The sequence below is a fragment of the Nilaparvata lugens genome, chromosome 1 (genome assembly GCF_014356525.2).
Source record: "Nilaparvata lugens isolate BPH chromosome 1, ASM1435652v1, whole genome shotgun sequence".
Lineage (NCBI taxonomy): Eukaryota > Metazoa > Arthropoda > Insecta > Hemiptera > Delphacidae > Nilaparvata > Nilaparvata lugens.
Window position 1 is genome coordinate 20366968 of NC_052504.1, and position 25335 is coordinate 20392302.

At 33.3% G+C, this 25335-nt stretch overlaps 1 protein-coding gene across 1 annotated transcript; it reads right to left on the bottom strand.

Annotated features, from left to right (window-relative positions):
- Nucleotides 1–2780: 2780 nt before the first annotated feature.
- On the bottom strand, nt 2781–22311 carry LOC111058014 (glutamyl-tRNA(Gln) amidotransferase subunit A, mitochondrial). Its single transcript, XM_039421578.1, has 9 exons — nt 22185–22311; nt 19167–19326; nt 18142–18337; nt 17218–17394; nt 15607–15782; nt 9224–9429; nt 6133–6350; nt 4725–4927; nt 2781–2997 (listed from the first exon to the last, which is right to left on the bottom strand). The coding sequence occupies exons 1-9, from the start codon at nt 22206–22208 to the stop codon at nt 2843–2845; spliced, it is 1515 nt and encodes a 504-aa protein (XP_039277512.1). The 5' UTR covers nt 22209–22311; the 3' UTR covers nt 2781–2842.
- Between the last annotated feature and the right edge of the window lie 3024 nt (nt 22312–25335).

The window sequence follows — 25335 nt, forward strand, 5'->3', positions numbered from 1 at the left end:
ATGGCACAGCTTTTAATTTTTTCTCAATATTATGTACACATAACTGGCTTTCAATGTGGTCCTATACATTTTTGCGATAAACCGCATAGTTTTTCCGTAAAAAATAAAATATCTCGAAAAATGTATTTTTTTTATTATGAACTTTTTGTTATTTCTCGAATATTCAAGTAATTAGCCGACTTAGAGGAAAAGGCTCCCAATAAACGTTGTAGGCCGTTTCTTGCTGAATCCAATGATGTATATAGTTTGGGGGTTACGATCATAGATGCGGCGGTGGGAGGGGGATAAGTAGCACTGTTACACTGCGGCGCGGTCCTCCCCCATGATTAATGCGCGTAATGGCCTGTCTATCGCATCGCTCCTACTAGTCTATGCATTCAAATTATGTATTTCAGGAACGCTATCTTATGTATTTTCGGTCGCTGAACACGATTTTTCAACTCTCAAGCCTTAATAATTGATGATTCTCATCATAATATACTAATTATGGTCAAAATTACAAACTTCATCTCATTCTGCAAGGAAACTAAGAAATGACTGTTTGAAATAAACGAAACTTGGGTTTCAACAAATATATTAGGATAGAATAAAGATAATATTTATATATTTTTATGATTTGTAATTTTATCCACAAATGAATGAATGAATGAATGTATTCCTGCACGTAGCTAACGTATGGATTATTCCTTTATAGATTCTTGCATGTCACATTAATAAATCTCTGACACTAAATTTTGACCATAATTAGTATATTATTATGAGAATTATCAATTATTAAGGCTTGAGAGTTGAAAAATCGTGTTTAGCGACCGAAAATACATAAGATAGCGTTCCTGAAATACATAATTTGAATGCATAGACTAGTAGGAGCGATGCGATAGACAGGCCATTACGCGCATTAATCATGGGGGAGGACCGCGCCGCAGTGTAACAGTGCTACTTATCTCCCTCCCACCGCCGCATCTATGATCGTAACCCCCAAACAATATATATCATTGGATTCAGCAAGAAACGGCCTACAACGTTTATTGGGAGCCTTTTCCTCTAAGTCGGCTAATTACTAGTGACATACTGAATGTGATTTGAATCGAGATTCTTAGTGTTGTGTTCTTCAACAGGGAGTAATATGTTATGTAGCCCAAGCTAAATTCATTTATATCATATAGACTACATAGGTCTTAGAGCGTTCGATTCAAATATCATGTTCATTATAATCATAGAAAAGTAGAATCGTGCTATTATATGCATGTTATATAATATTATGTATTTATTTATAGTATTATAATATGAATATATTATACTCATGTGATCAGAGGGAAAACAGTACTATCCTCACTAGAAAAGAGTCGTCAAGAAAAATTAAAATTATATATGCTTGCCAGTTGAATAGCTTTGTCAACAATTTATAAGAATATTAGTTACATGAAAAAAGTAAATTCTAGATCGATACTTCCAGGTCACTCAGCCACTGGAGAGCATCTGGACTGAGACCGAGGAGACCTGACCCAGGAGGGGGTGAATGTAATCGTGCCCGAGTTGATCTCACGTGCTCCCTGGATATCTCCGCAACTAAACGATACAAAACAACTTTTGAAGTTTTATTGAGCGGAGAGAACTTATATATATATATATATATCTATATATATATATATATATATATATATAATATATATATATATTATATATATATATATATATATAGAATAATACTTTTTCTCTGAAAAGAACAGTTTTCCCCTATAACTGGGTAGCACCTTGTGAGGGTCCAGTCTCCAGTCACCTCAGATGTGGTTTCGACATTGTCTTGTCACGTGGTAATCGTTAAGTTCTCTCCGCTCAATAAAACTTCAAAAGTTGTTTTGTATCGTTTAGTTGCGGAGATATCCAGGGAGCACGTGAGATCAACTCGGGCACGATTACATTCACCCCCCCCCTCCTGGGTCAGGTCTCCTCGGTCTCAGTCCAGATGCTCTCCAGTGGCTGAGTGACCTGGAAGTATCCATCTAGAAGTTACTTTTTTCATGTAACTAATATTCTTATAAATTGTTGACAAAGCTATTCAACTGGCAAGCATATATAATTTTAATTTTTCTTGACGACTCTTTTCTAGTGAGGATAGTACTGTTTTCCCTCTGATCACATGAGTATAATATATTCATATTATAATACTATAAATAAATACATAATATTATATAACATGCATATATTAGCACGATTCTACTTTTCCATGATTATAATGAACATGATATTTGAATCAAACGCTCTAAGACCTATGTAGTCTATATGATATAAATGAATTTAGCTTGGGCTACATAACATATTACTCCCTGTTAAAGAACACAACGCTAAGAATCTCGATTCAAATCACATTCAGTATGTCACAGAGGACAGAGCCTCTTTCATATTGCCACTCACAGTAATAGACTCAAAACTATTAATCTCCACTCTCAACGCTAAAAATGCTTATTTAAAAACACTTGTAAAAATATTAATCACAATTTTGATGCCGCATCTGCTCAATAATGTCCTCTATAATGGAGTCCGAAGAGGGTTGAAAACTATGAACAAAGCAGGTTTAACATTAAAAAGGCAGTCGTTTACCCTGTAACTGTATCTCGATAGCTTGTACTTGGTTCAAATTGAGTAGAGAAATAGTTTTGTCAGAAAGTCTATGTAAATTCTCTCCAAGAAATCAAATTATTTGTGAATTATTCAATTATCTGAATAAATACCACTACAATACTTATATTTACACGAATTCACAATAAATTCTGAATAAAATTTGAATAAATACTAGGTATATTTATACGATGATCTCTATGTATATTTACACGAATTCAAGCTATACAACTTCAAGTTTTGGAAATTCTAGCTCATTTTCCAACCAATGACTAGCAGATAGAAGTAACTGTTCTTGGAAGTTCGGAGCCATCAATTGTAAACTGATTGGTAGATTGCTGGAAGATAAGCAGACAGGAAGAGAAATAGCCGGACAACCTGAAACAATATTCACATCAACATTTCATGTCACATATAACATTATTATAAAGTCAATAAGGGGTTTCAATAGATTGGATTTCCATAGCCTGCTTTCAGGACCTTCTATATAGGAGGTGCTGCTTATTTACAGCAATAAAATATACTTGCCCAATGAAATAAAGTAGAAAGCTTTCATTCTTTGTAATTCAATTTATTAACAACAATCTATGAAAATGAGAATGATACTGTTAAAACTATTGACACAAACTAACAAGGTGATTTGAAGAATACCTAATTGATCATTTTAATTAATATGATACCTATAATGAGTATCTTTAAATATTCATTCATTAAATTTTGTGAAAATACTTAGCATGGGGAAAGGCACAAGAAGCTCATTAATGGTATTACATGAATAAAAAAAAACATTATTCTTGAATATCCAGTAAGTTTGTTAGATTTTATCAAGTTAGTTTAGAATTTTAAATTTTACATCAATTATTCATTTATTTATATTATTCATTTGAAGGCCTGAGTTTGAAAACCAGACAAGTGCCACAGACTAAATTGTTAGGGAATAAAAAAACTGTTTATCACAGAAAGTTCCGAAAAATGTAACTTTACATTCTTGTATTACAATATCTACAATATCGTAGTACGTTTTCTATTACTATAACCTTTTTTGAACTTTTAATTGATTAACAGGGGGGCTTCAAAGTTGTTGGAGATATCTGGTTTTCAAACTCATCATGTTTTTCGGCAGAATTTTGAAAGATTAACTAAATCAATGAAGATAATCTAAAGTAACGAACAATGAAAACAGCTTGTTTGTGGACATAACCTAGAAAAAGACGGGAAATCAACCTTGATGAGTTTGAAAACAAGACATCTCCAGTACATGTCTGGTTTTCAAACTCATCGGTTTGCTAGCATATGATTTAGACAAGTGTAAACGCAGTCTAGCGGCAAAACTAGGCACTGTACATGTCTGATTCTTACACCAATCGATTCGACAGCTTCTGTAGTATAAGAATCAGACAAAACACCATTTTATCAAAAAATTAGTTTTCAAACTCAGGCCTTCATTTATTTTATTCATTTATTTATACATTGATAAGTACAATATCATTCTCAACTATGAATGATTGGGAAAGGAACAACAGACGTAAAGCCCATTCATTCATTTTTTTGCTGAGAATAATGTCCACGTAACCAAATAGGAGTAGGATTTTGAGTGAGTAATGGGATGAATGATGATGACAAATAAATTGACCAACAGTTTTAGTTGGCTTCCGAATAACCGAGTAGGGTAAATAGAGCAGTTAATGATAATAATTTATTTTCTATGCGTCACTCATTCAAGAGCAACCTTACAACCACTCGACAGCAGCCGCCTTTACCGAACGTACAATCACACCCTATCTTTTGTTTTTAATAGATTTGTAATGAATGAATAAATTGATTTTCGATTTCCATTAGCTTCATGTTACGGTAATTTCACACCGCCGTATCGTAGCTAGAAATACTTCTTTCTAAAGACGTAGTCGACATATCTCTTAATGTCAATCAATGAGTCCATTTCAAACCGGCTACCCTACACCAGTAGATTGATTAACATTAGGAGATACATTGGCTACGCCTTTCAAAAGACGTATTCCACGCTACGCTACGGCGGTATGAAACAACATTTACCAACTGAAAGCTCTGAGCTGTTGAATGAAAACACTGTAAATAAAAATACTGACCTGACATGTTGGCAGGTTGTGTGCAGAAGTCCTGTGTTGAACACTGTTCTCTGTTGTCAAGTTTTATGAATTCTTTCAAGAGCGGAGGTTCGGAGAGAGTCACAGGCGTGAGCAGCAAATCAACTTTCGACCAGACATTTTTGAAATCGTTTGCTATTAGTCTTCTCACTTTCATCGCTTTCATGAAATACTTTTCGTAGTTACTGTAAAATAAAGGTTAGTTTAATTTAATTTTTTAAATTTAAAAATGATTTTTGTGTGTTTTGAATTGTGAACTGAAGAATGTTGAAGTGACAAATAACCTGGAAACATTTGGACTGTTGTATAAATTAGAATTGGAACCGTTTTGGGCGTAAGCCTGTGGTACTTTTCTGTAAGTTGTGTAATTCTGAATGATTAAATAAATAAATAAACTATGTGATTGGCTTTATTGACAACTAACCTGATTGAGAATAAGCTAATTCTAGTACAATTTCTGGTAAGCTTCTTCAAAACAGAATCTTCAAATTAAAAAAAAAAAGATAGTTTGAATAGACTCAATTGATATTACAAAGTATTCAGTACTTTATCATATTGATAAGTGCTGTTACAGAATATCAATGATTATTGATAAGCCAAGTGCCAATTCGACAAGAGACTGGCTCAGTTCTATGGTTTGTTTACCTACTATATGGTTTACAAACGATGGGTGATGCATAAGGCTATGATCATATTGGCTGCACCTTTGAGCAAGTAATTGATTGGCGCATGCCGGCACGCGTGACTACGCATGCAGATAGGAGCAAAATTTGGAAAGAGCCATAGAAACATGTTGTGAAAAGCAAGCGTGCACTTGCTGGAGTGAGCAGCGACAGACATGTCACAACGTGTTTCTATGGCTCTTTCCAGAACTTTTCTTCTAACTGCACACACAAGTACTTGCGCAAACAATGTGATCATGACCAAAGCATATTTTCCCCCCTCCACCACACAGTAATCGCCATACAAAAAATACAAATTTGTATAGATTTGTACAAATCTATGCAATACGTCCAAACAAAAATATTAAGATCAACACTATAGTTTTGTAGTTAGCAAGTTGAGAAGAAATAACATAAATTCTCAATAATTATGGTTATATAAATCTAAATTATTTTTTGTAATTCTAAGAATATTTATGATCTAGAAAATTTGTTCAATTAAAGCCCATCTACACATCTAACGGTATTTCTTCATTTAAACGGGATTTAACCAGCTGCTCGCTTAAACCCGGAATGGAACACATTATAACACACGCGTTCATACAGAAAGTAGGTCTAGATTAGTATGACACGAAAATGGAAGATGCATTATAGGCCTAAAAAATCCAAATATAAAAAATATATTTATTTGATCAGAGATGATGCAGTTAAATACTCAGTGGTTTCACCTTTGAATAAGAAAATAATTTCCAGCCAATATTCGGCCTCTAACAACATCATTGAACCCACGCTTTCTGGAATCAGCATACAACTGCTCTGTGGATTTGGTCTGATCTGATCGGAGACCGTACTCAAGTCCATCATATCGAGCCATGTTGCTGGCTACTTCACACTGGTTCAGGACAGAGTAGCAGGCTATTGAGAATCCAGTGTGTGGTAAGGATACCTTCAAAAGAAATAGAGAAGCTTATAAGTACTTTGAGTTCAATAATTCTGGAGACAAGCAGTTTTATTTATTTGCAATCAGGCTCTTGTAGTCAGAAAAGGATAGCATGTTATAGCAGCCGCACCAGGAGATCTCTCCTTCTTTGTAGCAATATATCTGGTTGGGTAGCTACCATAGCACGAACAGTATATGGCGAATAAGAGAGAACTTCTGGGTACGGTATTAGATTTTATTATTTTTCCTTTCACTCTTCTGCTTTACATATTCTGGTGGAACGAATAATAATTCGTATGCTATTATTTATAAATTGAAACATATTTCTACACTGTATTTTCTAATTCCGATCTATTACCGGAGAACACAAATATTAAACTTAAATGAATTTATTATTGAAATTACCAGGAGGCTGAAGAGATGGACTTTTGAACTAGTTTAAAATCAATTTGTGATAGTGTATGCAGACCATATAATTTTTACTGCTCTCATAATCTAAGAACTACTTTAGTCATCAATGGATGAATGAGATTTCATAGTTTTTCGAATTGTAAGAGTTATAGTAGAATGAAAATTATTGGAGAAGAGACTTTATTACCATAGATTATTTTCCGATAATTTTAATAATACAAAAAAGACTTGGGAAACTATTAATCAATTTATCAATAATAAACGTAGACCAACCATAATGGAATCAATCAAAAATAATTTCAAAGTAACTGAAGAAAATCATATGCATGACTTAACCGAGAAATTTAAGGAAAAATTTAAATTGACAATTGAAGAGGTTAATGGTGGGATGAATGGGCAACACTTTGACTTATCTCAGCATTTAAAAGAGGGAAATAATTCAATAGGAAATAAATTATGCATGAACTTCAAGAATATGAATTTGCATTTTCTGTATTTAGCTATCAATAAACTGAATAGTAAGTCATCCTCAGGACCAGATAGGATTAGACCACGAGATGTAATAAGCAATATATTATACCTGAGACTAATATTGATTCATTTGATTAACATAATTGTTGAAACTGGTAATATACCACAACCAATGAAAGTAACTCATCTTAGACCCATCTTTAAAAAAGGATCAAAGAAAAATCTGGGGTGTTACAGACCAGTAGGATCGATATCAGTTGTTACGAAAATTCTGGAACACTTCATAGGAATGCAATTGCAACAGTATCTATCCAGACATAGTATAATAAACAAGACTCAACATGGCTTCATTCCCGGAAAATCAACTATTGATTTATTAGAAACTATGACAGGTGACATTAATAGATCTCTGAATGATAATATGTTTGTAATGGCAGTGGCAACTGATTTGACTATGGCCTTTGACCTTGTGAATTATCAAATCATGCTTCGCAAATTAAGTGAAATAGGTATTGGAGGTAAATTACGAAGATTATTAGAGAATTATTTCATGGATAGAACTTTGCATGCAGGTATAGGTAGCTATATTAGTAGCAGCTATGAGCAGACATGTGGATTAGTTCAAGGCAGTATCTTGTCACCTACCCTATTCAACATATATGTGAATGATTTTGCTAGTTTAAATTTTAAAAGTAAAATTCTACAATATGCTGATGACAATATATTCTATGTAATACACAAAGACTTGGAAACTGGTTTGAGACTCATACAACAGGATCTTGATTTGGCAACTAAGTACTTATTTAATAACAGTATAAAAATTAATGCCCAAAAGACAAAGGCTATAGTGTTTAAGAATCAAAGAATTAATGTTGATGAAAGAGAAGTTGTTAAATTGACTTGCCATGAAACAGTATGCCTGAGAAACCAAAGAATGAATGATTGCAATTGCCAAAAACTTGATTACAGTAAAAGTATAAAACACCTAGGAATAACTTTCGATTCTGATATGAGATTCAAATCACACAACGATTCACTAAAAAACATAATGAGAGCAGCACTTTATAAGTGTTCTAGAATAAGTAGCTATTTTCCTGTTGGCAATTAAAGAATTATTTACTATTCAATGATACAGAGTACCCTGTACTATGGTATCTCAATATACAGTTTAGCTCCGAAATATATAAAACAGCCATTACAGAATATTGTAAAAAGGATAATAAGAACTCTTTTTAATGGTATTGATCGCCAGCTATTGGGAATTATGTCCATGGAGGCCCTAGCCAATTATACTGATTTGACACGGAATTATTTCATTTAGAGAAATAAATGAAATAAACTATGGATTGAGAAACAGAATATATAGACCCCAGAGATTCAACAATAATTATGGTAAAAGAACTCCAGAGTGCAGAATACCATATCTTCTGAACTCATTGCCTCTGGAATTGCAAAATTTACAAAGAAGGGGTGAAGTTCGGACAAAATTGAAATTATTTTTCATTGCAATAATTGATAATTATGACATAATTATGGTTGGATTTACAGTAAAAATGCAAGCTCACAATAGTTTCGTCTGACTAGCGATCATTTAATGGTTATATGGGAAGGTTTTACATTTTATTATAAGTAATTATTTATGAATTTCTAATTTGCTTTGTTAATAACATTCATTTAATATATTATATATTTATATTTGTTTATTATGTAAGTTATTGCAACATAGTAAATATTTTTAGTATTTTTTTAATATTCCTCAAATAGCTTAAAGCTAGAGGGATTAAAAATATATATGAATTTTGTATTTAATGAGATGTGTATTGAAATTGAAATAAATTGAAATTGAAATGGTTAGTCTCTAAGACTAGTTAGAAAGTCAATCAACATAACAAAATTATTGAAATAATAGGATTTATATTTTTACAAAATGAGACATATTTTCACATGAGAAGTAACATTTTTGACAAAATAGAAATTAGAAACTAAAGAGTTTAAACCTGAGAAACATTAGCACCGGCTTCCTCCAAGATTTTGGCCACTCGTTTCCAAGCATCAACAACCACAGGTGACATTCCAGGACAGTGATATTCCTTTGGAATTCCCACTTTTAAATTACTTATATTGAATCTATCATCCAAAACGACTGCTGATTTGTTTCTTTCTAGAGTTGTAGAATCATTCTCATCAAATCCAGATATTACATCTACAAAGAAAATTAATAATCAACAAACAAAACGTGTGTTGAAATGTAAAAGATTTATAGTCTAAACCTGAAGTTAATGTTTGAGTAAATTCTACCCAATTCTTTAAAGTGGGTTCCGCACAAGTCTAAATGTTTTGTCCAGCCTATTTTCAAGTAATATTGAAAAAATACTTGTATACCACCTGCACATTGTTTAATATACTGCAATAACACATTCTTTGTTTGAATGTGATTCAAGGTAATGTATGTTTACTGTTATATCATCGTTTATATTGTTCATATTCAGAAAAATCCTCAAGAAATCAATACTTATGGAGGAAAAATGATCAATAAAATAATATCCCTTGAATATATCTATTGGTACCTTATTGGAACGGCTCTTATGAGGCCACGTTGACTATGTGAAAAACATTTTTCCGGTTAGCCGAAAAACTTAACACATGCTTCGCTTCCCCTTTCATCTTTGTTAGTTCTCTCTCAGCATTTTTGAAATTGTCAATATATATTCTTCAAATATTAGCTAGACTGAATGGAATAAAAATCAAGATTTAGGTATCTGTGAACTAAAAATCTATTCTTGAAAGATAGAGCTGTCCAATTCGACAACAGAGTTGGCTGACAGGGCTTTAACAATATTTGTACCGAGTGATTGCTAAGCAACCTCAACCAACATATCTTACTCTAAAAATATTCCTCATCACGACCTTCAAATAGATTAATTTGAATTAAAATGATTAATTCAAGCGTAGGTGTGAGTGAGAAAAATCGGAATCATTCAATGTATAGTGTACAATATTTTTTTGAAATCAAGGATTCCGGTGGGAAAGTAGTGCTCAAGTCTGGAAGTATTTAAAAGATGGAACCTTTGAACGGTGATCTACAGAGTGTCCCACGAGAGGTGTAACAATAGCCCAGTCAATAAAGGTTTTTTCGATCCGAAAATTAAATAAAAGCTGAATCTTCTACCATCGATAGAACCCTCCCAGAGGGTCATTCTCCCAAAAGTCCCAAGAAATCCCCTTGGAGCTTTCCCCCCTAGCACCCCTCAAAGTTGAAAAATGCAGGTAATCACGGAAAATCAATTATCTCTGTACCCATTGATCGGAAACAGCTCTATTATATGCCATTCGATTAGTTACATTATGGACTACAATATTAGTTTTATTCATTTTTTCAATAAAATTAACAGTTTTCTTGATAAATTAATATATATGTAAAAATTTAGGGGGTTTGCGATTTGATTTTTTTGTTTTCTTCGATTAACTTCGAAGCAAGTAGTTTTAAAGAAAAATGAGCCGAATAATTAATGTAGCCACTCTTATTGCAAATCCATTGATGTATATTGTTATGTATTTGCGATTCGATTTGACGCCGTGGAAGGGGAAACAGTCAACGCGGAACGGCGCGGCTGACTCTCTTAGCCATAGTAAACAGCAAACTGGAATTCAATTATCTCTGTAAACATTAATCGGAAAAAAATCTATCATATGCCATTCGATTCGTTAAATTAAGGACTACAATATTAGTCGAATTAATTTCCTCAATAAATCGAACAGTTTCCTTAATAAAATAATATAATGTAAAAATTTAGGGGTTTTTCGATTTGATTTTTTTGTTTTCTCTGATTAACTTCGAAGCAAGTAGTTTTAAAGAACAATGTGACGAATAATTATTGTAGCCACATTCATTGCGAATCCATTTATGTATATTGTTATGTATTTGCGATTCAAGTTGACGCTATGGAAGGGGAAACAGCCGACGCGGCTGACTCCCTTCACCATAGTAAACAGAATAATACTGCTGTCTACATTGCATCTCATTTACAGTATGGCGCTCGAAACAATCAATTTTGTCTATTGTTTTGACATGCGCTGTATATAGATTTTCACTTTTCAATACTCTTAAAAAATATTACAATTTTCTTGATTTAACCATGCTCATGATAAAAATCAGGATTTCGTTGTTTTCTCACAGAATTTATTATATTAATTTGAAGTGTGCCTTCTCCATACGAGTCAGAGGTAACAAAATTTGATAACTCTAGTTTCAGATATTGATGTTTTTCATCAAAGTTTCATGATATATTATGTGTCCGACTCCTTCATCTTATCCTTATTTTGTGAAAAATTAAGATTCAAAATTTATTTTCAAGAACAAAAAAACAAAAAAAAATTTCAAGCTGAAAGTAGATCAATTTGTTGCACATTCGGTTCAAATATTAACAAATGTTACCAAATATTATCACATATAGTGAGAACGAATTATTCTGAAGCTTACTATTCTCACTGAACATGAAGAGGCAATACCAAGCCAGAATCGCAGTTCCGTTCAAATCATTATTATCAGAGCTTTCAAATTGATGCTATGTAACTATGGATGTTATCCCCATCTCACAATTTCCCTATTTATCCTTATCCTGATTCAAAATAAAGTAGTTGATCTCTATAATCACAGAAATCAATGTACAGTACCTATAATAAATAGTAAAAATAACAAAATTTCTAGTAATAATGCAACTTTTTCTAGGTATGAATTTCAAGGCTCATAAAATGACTTTTTCTCAATCACAGGCAGAATTTCCAATGATTCTCATAATAGTAATTTAATGAAAATTGTTTATATTGTACATTGTTCGACGTAAGATAAGCTACATCTTTAAGGTAACCAACGTATTTAGGATTATCATGTTTATGAATGAAAGCGAGACTGTGATAGAAGATTGGTCAAACTGAAATATAAACATTATAGACAATCCATATTTCTGATCAACTATAATTATAAATGATAGTATCAAGCCGTAATGAATTGAGCAACTGAATTTCAAAGTTACTATCCACTGTTCAAATCGCACTGTGATTTCCTTTTACTTCCAAATGGATTGACTTGCCTCACTCTTCAACGTAACAATTAATGAAAAAACCAGTGGAATGTGAACGTCATCCAAATAGCATTTGAATTTCAATTTTCATATCATGAAATTCATGAAAAACTAATTCTTGAGAGAATAGTGATGAATTGCAAACAGTGCAAGTAACATTGATACAAAGCGATACAATGAAAGTCAACATCGATTAATTTGATATTGGACTTATCAAATTTATATTATTTATAAAGCTTATAAAATGTGGAACCAACATTTTTTAATTTTCTCTACTGGAGCAAAACATCGATAGAAAATAAAGAAGAGCCCATCATAAGCACAATATACTTGTGTACTAGAATTCACTTGAACTAACTCATCACTTCAACCCTTCAATGATCACAATGAACTAGAATGGTATAAAAACCATGGAATTGATAATCAGGTACATTTTTCAAATAGCTTCACCCAACTAAATCTGTAAATAGATTCAATTTGAATGCTTCAAATATAAAATGATCTATCCTTTTGGTGCCCTAATCAAAATCAATTTCAATCAACATTAATCGACATAAAGAAAAGCTTCTGCCAACCTTGTATAGTGAATGACAAGATGCGAGTGGAGGTGAAAAATCGATGTGTTAACAAAAATAATAGAAGATGATGAATCGTCTTTCAATTAATCTTATACGGTAGGGTACTTTGTGGTTAAATGTGAAACACTTTCATGATTTTCCTACCTTTTATGCATGCTTACTCTTCCTTAATTTGTATTTTTGCATGGCTTTCATCTTTAGAATCTACTGAATTTTCATATTGAACTGTCTAAATAATCTAGATTCAACTATTAAGCTACTTTACAGAGAGAATCATAGAAAGTTTCTACTCAACTATCCCAATGTATATTTTTTTTATGCCTCAGCCGTCATATATATTTGGCTCAACTGAAGGTATATTATCAACCTGGCTTGAAGAATATTAACTGTAGAAAACAGCTAAGACTGCACGCAATGATTTTTCAGGAAATTGCCACTGTTAACACTATTGTAATCTATGATTTATCTCAGTTTTTGACAAAACTTATGATAAATTTTAGCATAGAATTATAATCATACACACATATTTTAAATATGTATTATATTATGTAATAGTATGAATATTTTATCGGTTGCAAACAATATCTTTGTCTGTCATAGAATGCATGATTTAGCACATCTATAACAACAAAATGAATTTAGAGAATTAAAATGTGCAAAATTAGTTTCATCGCATGTCAAAACAATAGACAAAATTGATTGTTTCGAGCGCCATGGTGTGAATAAGATGCAACTTAGAAAGCAGTAGGCCTACTACTGTCGTATTTTACTGTTTATTATGGTGAAGAGAGTCAGCCACGCCATACCGCGTCGACTGTTTCCCCTTCCACAGCGTCAAATCGAATCGCAAATGAATAACAATATACATCAATGGATTCGCAATGAATGTGGATACATTAATTATTTGTCTAATTTTCTTTAGATTATTTGCTTCGAAGTTAATCGGAGAAAACAAAAATCAAATCGAAAAACCCCTACATTTTTATGTATATATTATTTTATCAAGGAAACTGTTTTATTTATTGAGGAAATGAATACGACTAATATTTTAGTCCATAATGTAACGAATCGAATGACATATGATAGATTTTTTTCCGATAAATGGTTACAGAGATAATTGATTTCCAGTTTGCTGTTTACTATGGCTAAGAGAGTCAGCCGCGCCGTTCCGCGTCGACTGTTTCCCCTTCCACAGCGTCAAATTGAATCGCAAATACATAACAATATACACCAATGGATTTGCAATGAGAGTGGCTACATTAATTATTTGGCTCATTTTTCTTTAAAACTACTTGTTTTGAGGTTAATCGGAGAAAACAAAAAAATCAAATCACAAACCGCCTCAATTTTTACATATATATCATTTTATCAAGAAAACTGTTAATTTTATAGAAAAAATGAATATAACTAATATTGTAGTCCATAATGTAACTAATTGAATGGCATATAATAGAACTGTTTCCGATCAATGGTTACAGAGATAATTGATTTCCCGTGTTTACCTGCATTTTTCATGTTTTAGGGGGTTGGGCGGAAAGCTCCAAGGGGATTTTTTGGGACTTTTGGGAGAATGACCCTCTGGGAGGGTTCTATCGATGGTGGGAAATTAAGCTTTTATTTAATTTTCGGGTCGAAACTGCTTTTTTGGACCTTCATTGACTGGGCTACAACTAAAGGCCATAGATTCAACATGAAATTTTCAACAAAACATGACCAGTAAAATTTTCTGATATCGTGAAATTTGGTCCTTTTTTGACGTATGAGCGTTCAAAGTTGAAAAAAATGCATTTGTCGGGTTCAAAGCCAAATTTCAAATAGTTTGAACGCTCAGAAATAACGTCAAACAAAGGAAAAAATGATATAAATCGTCTTCGAAATTTCTTCTTCCTTCCAACCATATCTTTCAACAGTTTTGATTATAGTTTTCTAGTGATTGACGTTTTTAAAATATATATAAAAAATCTATATATCTTGAAAACTAACGTCGATATAAGAAAATTTTACAAGACATTTTTGTTTCAAATTTCATGTAGAATCTATGTTTTTCGATTGTAACACTTTTCGTGGGACCTATCTATAGACGTATATCAGTATAGACCTATCTATACTGTATACAGAGTGTCCCACCAAGGTTGTAACAGCCGTTGACCATAGATTTTACACATTCTTCAGAATTTATACTCATTCGAAAGCTTATGGAATGGAGAAGTTTTTGAAATATTGAAACCACTATAATTACCCGGAGAAAAATCGAGAAAAACCGGTTTGCAATTTGACTTTGAATTTGAAGAATAGCATTTTTTCAAGTTCTAGCCCTAATAAAAAAATACAAAATATCTTACAACAAATAAAATTACATTAATCTTGTTTCAAATGTTTTTTTCTTTCCAACAATACCCTTCAAATTGAAATTCGACCAGTAGTTTTCGAGTTATTGAGTATTTAATGACCAGAAGTGGGCATATTCTGAAAATTTCGAAAAATCGATATATCTCGAAAACTAAGGTCGATAGGAAAAAGTTTACAAAACATTTTTGTCAGAAATGTTCTGTAGAATCTATGGTCAAAGGCTGTTACAACGTTGGTGGGACACTCTGTATAAGGAAATTATTTTAAACTTATAGTTTACACTGATCGTAGTAAAATTGTCTCACTAATCGTGTGTGACACCATTACGGTTCTTAAAGAATATGTAATGAAGATTATTGACAATTCACTTACTAAAAACATGGGCTACATCACCAACTGATCGAGCCATTATTCCTGGCACATCCATTGAGTTAACCAATGGAATCAGACCATACCTGGATACACTTCCGTACGTTGGTTTCAAGCCAACAATTCCACAATATGCTGCTGGATTCCTTGTTGATCCACCAGTATCCGAACCAAGGGCACTGTGAATAAAACAAAGTTCACATTACTCAGCATTTTATGTCATTGAATTTCGCATTGGCACTTTCATAAGAATACGATAATTAATTGAAGGATTGCATTTATAACTTTGACATTGATGTTGAAGACAGAGATAAATTGACATTGAATTAACAGAGTTGTTCAGCATTGAATTAGAGTATCATGGAGTAGCATTGAAGATGTTTATTATTATTAAAAAAAATAATATTAACTCTACTACTTATGTTTGAGATTCTTCTAGAAAGCTATATCTATTATGTATTATGACTATTGTGATTATACAGTATATGTCTCAATCAATGTTTCAGATATTTTTCAGGTTTGAAGTACATCATTTTATTAGAAAAAATATTTTGGATAAATTAAAGAATTTAGTGCTAGAAACCTAGTTCGACGGCGAAAAAGTAATTTAGATGACAACTACGGCCGTGAATAATTAATCATAATGCTATTATACAGAACATTGTAAATAAAACGTTTGATTGATTCTTATTTTCAAAACAATAAGGCTACCATAATTTTTTCATTTCGTAAGATAATGCTGTCAGATTAGTGTTTTGTTATAGCCTATCAAAATAGTTTACAAAATGAAATAAGTATAAATTATTTTCCGAATGATTTATTTATCTTCTTATAACTGCTAGTAGGTAAGATTTTTTGTTGGTGCCATAAGAGTTTCACATTTTTCAAGTAAGACAATATAAAAGTACTTCAAGTGAGCTTCAATTTAGGGCAGGGAGACACGAGATGTTTTTCAAAGATTCGTCTGATGAATTGTCCGCCGCTTTTACCGGACGTGCTGAGCAGCGCATTGATTGGCTGACAATACGTCCCCTACCTGAGCTAGAGATTGAGTCAATAGCCGAATACCAATAGAACGCTAACCGAAAAATGAACAAATCAATTTTTCAGGAAAACCAAGGCTTGTAGTTTATATCGAAATAATTATAAATTCACTACAGTTTAATCAAAATGGTTTCCAAAGCCTAGCTATGGATAAAGTCTTTTGAGCCCAATAATTGTAAGTATTGTAAGTAACTCCTTTGTCAAATACACAAATTAAGTTTACCAAGTATTTCATTCCACTTCATTTCAAATCGCAGCCTTCATTGCTAGGACGAGGGCCACGTCATAAATAATTTCTTATTCTTAAACAGGCTTCGTTGGGAATTCATTTAACGAGAACAGCGAACTCTGCTTTGAAATATCGCCGACAGCGAGCATTATATGGCAAAAAGTTCATAATATTCTTATAATTATTTTTCAGCAATATCAGAAGGAATCTTTATTCTAAAGAATGATATACGTATAATAAAGTATACTAATACAATATTATAAGTATATTGGGTCACTTTTTTCAAATACATGAATAAAGAGCCAAAATAAATGGAAACCCCAAAAACAGTTGATACTGACGCATAGCAGGCGCCCGTCGCGACGGCCACTGCGCTCCCACCAGAGCTGCCTCCGGCAACCCTTTCGCCATCTTGTGACCAATTTCCATCATTGACCGATTTGTCGCCTATCGTGTAAGGGATATCAGAGCCCCAAATATTCTTGGTGACTCCGTGAATAGAATCAACTGTTCCTGATCTGCAATAGAATAAAAAAAGGATAAACATAAAATACGTTTATTCAATGGAGATTTAATATAGTATTCAGAAAATGGAAACGTTGAAAAATGATGAGAATAGAATGTGTACTATGTACAAGGTGATGAGACCAAATATTATGGAATAGGTACGTACTGTTATTGAATAAAAACAATAAAAATTAATACCTTAAATTCAAAATTGTTTTTAGCATACTGTGTACTTGAAGTAACTTGAGTTAAATTGAGTTACTGGAAGTGAACTTAATTTAGCAACTGAAAGTGAGAATCAATTCAATGTCTTTGGTTCAATTGTTCATCTAGTAATAAATAAATTAATCACTTGTATTTTTCTTTTAAACATGTAGAAAGACGTCATTAATAAATAATACGATAATATTATTATTTATTACAAAATGAACGAGCATCAAAAACGAATCGGACTATAATGTATGCAAAAGTAGGCTACTATTCGATAAATAGTAATAATTATTATTGATAGTAAAGTAACAGAATTTCGTCACATGAGAGGGGTAATGAACAAGAATAGATAGTTGTTTTCGATTTGTAACACAAAAAGGGCTGTATTTATGAACGACTTTTGATAATGAACTTGGTTGAAAAAACTTTTCTTGTAGTATCAGAATCAGAGTGATTGGTTGCTAGGCAAGGACTTCGTTCTAGATCAACAATCGTTAATCATATTGACAAATTTTCATCAATTTCAACATTTTAAAAATTGAACTCACCCCATAGCGAATTCATCCATGTTAGTTTTGCCAATTAGGATAGAACCAGCATCTCGCAGTCTCTGGACGACTGTAGCATTGTAAGTTGGCACAAAATCATTCAACATTCTTGACGAGCACGTTGTGGTGATACCCTCAGTGCAAAAGTTGTCCTTTACAGCGATTGTTACACCTTCTAATTTACTTCTTACTTTTTCTGAAACAGAATTTGAGCTAACGTAAATACAATTCTTATCTTTTTGTACCTTTTCTACAGTACCATCTGGTCTAATCGATTTCCTACACATCCTAAAACCCTTCCTTTTTTCCTTTCCTGATTATATTTTATCCTTTCAGTGATTAAAGTATTTTCTAGAAGATCCTAGTGCATGAGTAACCATAGTTGGAAACCCTTAAAATTCATCATCCATTTCGAAGCAATGATCCTGAATTAGTGTATTATATATGTGTACAATATAAGTATATAAATTGTATTATGGCTTGTATCTTTGTATTGTTAAAACCTGTATATGAGTGTAAAGGAATCGCTGGCCAGGTTAGCCGAGATGGTTGAGGCGTTGCACCCTTCAGTATGCTACAGCTAGCTGGTCGTGGGTTTGAATGCCGTCGGTAGGTATATCATCAAATTGCTCACACACTTTCCATCACCCACGTACAAGCTGAAAGCTCATGCAGGCACCAGCCGCAATAGAAAATAACTAATAAATTGAAATTAAAAATTTAAATTTCTGTCTAGGATTAATTCATATTCTTTTTCTAATTATTGAAAACTTAAAATTTCACTGCGATTTTCAGTAGGCTATCTTGAAATCCTCAAGTGCACATCATACAAAGATTTACAGTTTCACGAATACCATTAGAAAGTCTGAGAGACTTTATAAGAGACTTATCAGAGGTAGTCGCTGATTCTCTAGTTAAAAAATACTCAATCAGCTCAGTGGTTTTAAATATTGTGGAATTGGAAAAAATGGTAATAGAGACAAAATTCTTGAACTCACTAGAATTGGAAGGATGCATTTTCCTACCTTGCTGAAACTTGAGGTGACTTTCAGAAGCTCCATTCAGAGCTTCCTTATCCAGTATTCTTACAAACGCATTCAATTTTTTCACATCTTCAGCCCTACTGAGACACTTCTTGCATAAATCTATGGGCGAGATTTTGCCGTCACGAAGAGTTGAGGCCACCTGTAGAAAAGAAGTTACAGATATTAATGGAGAGAATATATATAATATGAACTTATATACTGTATTTTACTGTTCATGGAAGGAACATAATATACTCATCAATTGCAAAAGATTAGTGAAGTTATCCATTTCCGAGGATTTTAACGAAGTCAGTCATATTTGAATTTATTTTCAAATTTGCAGATTCTTTCCTTCCACTTTTCAGGTTCAATATCATTCTATATTTCTAATGAACTTATCTACTGTATTTAGTTAAATATCATCTAACTAAAACTTGAACTTGTGTAGTGAGAAAGGGTATATATAATAGCATACTGCATACTATTTTTTAGTTTTTTTTTGTATAATCGACTCTAATTGAGCTCAAGTCTTTTTCAAAGTCAGGTCTTGCGCTTCGTGAATAGTTAATTTTCCATATTTTACCAATTGAGTGTTTCATCAACTCTTTGCTTTTCCTCTTGGGTCGAGGTGAAAAAAAAGAGATTCAGATAATATGAAAAACTGCTGTTCAAATCAACAATGTTGCTTCCAAATCAATGCTGGAAGTATCGATGTAATTCTATTATTTAGTTTAGCAACAATAACATAAGGCTAGGAAAGTGCATATCACACATCTGCTGGATATCTGCGGGTTTTTGATATACGGATCACAAAAACAAGATATTTCAGGCCATTTAGATTCTATTGAGCTCCTCTTTTCCAGCATTTCAGTTTCTGGGGGCGGTTGACTGGGGTCTGTTGTTGCTGCATCCCAGTGCTAAGCTTAATTTCTCAACTTTTTCCAACAAGTTTCTGACTTTCTTTGATGACTGCTTTACTCTTGATCAGTTGATCATTGTTTACATGCGTAATTTCACTTTGAAGGACTTGGGTCTTTCATCTATGTCTTCTACCTATATTTTCCTCAACAACAACATATCTTACTGCATCTCAGGAAAAGTTGAAATATTTTCACAGTAGTGAATCCTGCCAAGCTGAGAAAAGTTGGTTATTTATTCACATGCTGAGGTCTTCTAATTTATTCAACAATGCATAGTATCACATTTTTCGTTTTTTTTTTTAATACAAGTGCGTGTAGTTTAGTAAGAAGGTATTTTGCTATTATAAATAGTTCTCAATTGAGATAATTTTTAAATTATTTACATTTTATAGAGCATTCATCAATTTGAACATAAATTAATTTAAACGTTTATTAATCATCAAAATTACTGACTGTTGTAATAAGTACAATATGTGAATGCTCATATATATGAGATTGCGGCATTGGAGTGCTAAACATTTTAAAAATGGGCAAATTAGACTTGAATTGAACTTATATTTATGAATGACACTTTTGATATGAAAATACATTTTTCATAGAATAATTGATTTGTGTAAAGTACAACATGCGACTACTCGTGTTATAATGAACGCGATTACTAGAAAATTGAAAATTCCTCCCTGGGCTGATCAGGATGCGCAGTGGGTCTCAGATGAGCTGTTCAACATTTGTAATCTGACATGTAAGAAATTTTAATCTGGCAGACTTCCATCCTCAAGGAGAGCCTATATGAGACCAAAAATGACGTATCGGCGTGCGGTTGGAGCGACAAGGTTGCAGTTCAACCCAGTGATGATCGACCAAAGCTCCTAACAAGTGCAAGGCTAGTAAGTTCGTCTGCTCCGTTTTCTGCATAGGATCTTCACAATGCCTAGAGCATTTCCTTTTAGGAAATCTGTGATAGTACTATCCCCAGGTAACCCCAAGTAAAGGGTCTCTTCACACTTAGCTAAGCTATGCGGACGCTTAAGCGTCCCAAGGTTGACTCCAAGCTACAAATCTGTCCTGATCACATCAGCATAGCGTAATATTTTCAAATATTAAGAGATAGGACGACTACGTCTTCCTAAGACGTATTACAGCGTAGCGTAGGTAAATGTGAAGAGACCTTAAAGGGTCAGCCTCCTGCACTTCAGCTCCTAGCCTGGCGCTGTGTGACATGTGATGATGTCCTGAGGATTGTGTCAAGTCTGAACAAATCTAAAAGTATGAATCCAATAAAAAATAGAAGCACAATTGTGAACAATATAGTTTCCATTATTTAGCCTCTGATTGCCTGTATTACTAATATTATCTTTTACAAAAGGCAGTACAGGCTAATAACAGGAACTGCTCTCCCATAACAGGAACTGGGTTGACTGTAGAGCGCAACAGGATTCCGTCTTGTGGCCTCTAATTTCATTTTAGTCAATTACATAGCTAGATGACACCACCTACTCCAATGATAGCTGTCAATTTGGAGCATTTAGGGCAGCTATGGAGACCAAGGGGTAGACTCTGATTGGTTTTCTGCAAATTTCATCATTCTCAATGAGGAAAAACTCAGTCAATCGTCGTTCTCAGCTTTAGAAATAGGGATGGATATAACTTTCTCCATTAGCTGATGGGGATTGTTCTGGACAGGAAACTTAGGCCTACTACTTTTAGCAGTAGTTTCAAAATATTGGATACAGAGTCCCTGCTCAGTATCTAGACAGTTTATACATTGGTTTTTTTCAGAGTGAGAAGTAAGCTTATGGTTTTACGCTTTAGTATACAGCTTCAGATGTCGTTCGAGTCTCGCAAATTCAGTAGAGAATTGAGGATTCTCTGTGATGCATATGGACCTGCCCACTAGACTGAGGATGAATGAAATGATATAGGCCTAATAAAGAATAATATAATAAATTTCAAAAATATATATATTAAAGGAATACTAACAATAACTACAGTAATAATAACATCCACAGTGATAATAACAACCAGTTTTTAAATCAAGACTCACTGTTTGAATAGACCCATAACACTCACTTTAAATTATTTAACTCAATAAACTCACCTCAGAGATGCTCAGCTTCAACATAGTGGTAATGCATTCGGTAAAAATCACAAGAAAGGTGTTAATGACTTCTATGAATATTTTTTAATTTCGTTACTGCATCAATTTGGAGGTTAGGTCAAAGTTGATTAGGTATCGATTAATTTTTAGTCGATGTTGAATAGCTTCGATTAATCGCAGCATCGATTATTTCATAACAATCGACTATAGTGAGGTCAGCTATATCACTGACAGTGTAGTATACGTATATAATGTTTATAGATATACGTATATCTATTCTGTGGCTATATACGCCAGTGTAGTCCAGGGCAGATCCAGGGACTCCAGGGTCCAGGCACGTCCAGTTCCAGTCAAATGGTCGTTTTTCAGGAAACAGCCCCGAGAGAATTTTTCTCGTCAGTTTTTATGTGTATGTTGGGTTTCTGAATTCGAATCTGAAATTTTCTGACACGCCAGGGGGCGGTTTCACCTCTAAAAACCCCAAAACCCCCCAAAATTGTGGAACTTTATTCAAATGTCCCATCTTATTTATAACATATATCTTATTTCGATATCCTCAGGTTTTTCGAAGAAAAACCATCCCTACAAAATTAAAGACAATAAATTGAGTGGTCGCGCAGAGCTCCACCATTCCTGGTTTTGGGGCTACAAATTTTCAAAAAAGGGATATTTTTCAAGGCTCTATTGAAAATTCTGTAAACTTACTACCTCCACTCTTCCCTCACTTACCAAGATTCCTCAGAAATTTTGAAATTCAGTAAGGAGAGGGATTACTAGCGGAAATAGAGAACACTGTCCTACAGCCAAACTACAAATTTTCCATTGTTATATAACTTACGAGGCCTTCCTAACTGATCAAATCGATATTTTTGATCATACTTATTATGAAAGGGTTATATTCTATTAGAATCACTACTTGTTAGATGCACTTAATTTCAGGATTTGTTAGAGGGGAGGCGCTTATAAGGACACTTCAAGGATCAACATTTCAAACACTCATAGCTTTTGACACAATGATCTCGTTCTACAGCTCATTTTTCTCAGCTCGTTCAGGCGGTGCACAATCATCCAAAGTTTCCTGTTCTCACCCATTTCCACCAATTCCATTCTTCGGACAGAAAAATTGGCTGCTACCTTTTTTTTATATTATGAATAAAATGAAACAGTTCAGAGCTTTCACATCTTCCATCTTATTATATCCAATGTGTCTAATGTTCATGAATCTCTACTCACCAGCATTATTCGAACTACACTACTCACTTATGTTCTCAATCTCGGGTTCGATTCTCTTGATCAAGGCTTCGCATATTTGCATCATCATCAATCTCAAAATTCATGAAGGAAACTTAGGTAGTTGGGAATCACCTGTTGAGAAAAAATCCGGTAGTTCGAATAATAAACCTCTCTCTAAAATTCAGGTCCATTCATAATTTGTTGTGATTATCATTATGTTATCATCAACTCAGCTTCGCCTCCAGAATTGAACTGGACCCAATTAGTCCCATAGCTGAAAATGATGCTCTAAATCTTGTACTATTATATTGAGTGTTTGTTGATTCACATTTTTAGAGATAGTTCCTGCAAATGATAGCCTCCAGAACGGTCAATAATAGCGTCATTACAAGTACAAGCCAATGACACGCTCGCTTTCGCCTCAAGAGTTCAAAAGATACTCCTATTTTCTTCTCAAACCAAAACAAGGCAGTGCGTGGTGCAATTAACTCTTGAGTTACACAATACTGTAGTTGATTTCTTGGCCTCATTGGGCTATGGTATGGCATGACTTGGAGTGCAGTTGAAATTACAGTGCTTTCAAATAGCACTGAATCAGTACTTCAGGCTAGGATGTAGAAGGAAACAAAGTAGAAGGAAATTCGCAAGAAGCTCTTACCAAACACGGAACACTGTGAACAGAAAACAGGAATACAAATTGAAATTTCGAGTTTTCATTCGACTATTCCTTTTTCAAATTCAAGAATACTGAGTTAAAGTAGAAACGAAGAGTGAAGCAAAATGGTACAAGAATATTTTTTTGATGAGTATGCGTACGGTTAAAATAAAATAATATTTGTATGGTTTTTATTGGTGGAGAGTCCCGGACTCCATTAAGATTCCACCTCGTCTGAGTAGCCTATATACTGTAATTTAGACAGTCAATGGACCTCACTTATAATGAAAGTTGAGATAAATAAGAAAACTATAATAATAATCATAAGAGTCCGACAAAGGATAAAATGAACAATCATTCAATAGTAAAAGAATAATTTCAATTCGATAGTATCATATTTGAAAGATTGAGATAGTTTATTGGTGAAAAAATTGAATAGTAGATTAAGAACTGCAATAAAAAACTTATCAATAAAATTACATGTATTATCTATACCTACACCAGATACGTGACACAGCAGCTGATGGAATCAACCAGATAAGATGGAAATCAACATAGTTGATAGTGGTTGAATAGTAAGTTGAAATATAAAAAAGGCTCTTATTTTTCATTGGAATAGAAAAATCTCATGGCGTCTGGGGGGAAAAGTACATTGCTCCGTTCCGTCACCCCGTGACCTCTTCCTTAAAGTTAACCCATTCTGAGATTTATTGGTTTAAAGACATAACTTAGTGGAATGGAATTGTATTGTAGAATATCGAAAACCTATGCAGTATTCTATTAATAGATTATGCTTATTCAAAATGTTGTTCCAAAAAACTTGAAATTGGTAAGCTATTTTTCATCCTTGGATAAATATTTCAATTTGACATTTATTTCTAAGGACTGAGATCTTGCGGTTTGATGGCTGTAGAGGTGATTGCTTGAGACATCACCGGTATCAATATTTAGTTTTCATAGGACTCGATCCAAGTCTACTTCAAACATAATAAATTAGGCCTATTAGTTAGGTCACTATTGCGATGATTAACCAAGTCCGAATGAGTAAAGTAGTCTTTGGAATATATTATTTCTCTACACGTTATTGTAAAGTTCCAAAAGTATGAAGAACCTAATCAGAAAATTTATCTCACAGGAGAATCTACTGAATCTTGTCTGTTCTTGCTCAAAACCAGGTGCATCAGAATCCATCATGAATTAATATCATGATTGTTTCTACCAAAAGAGCAGTCCATTTCTAACAGATTTAAAGTTTTACAGAAT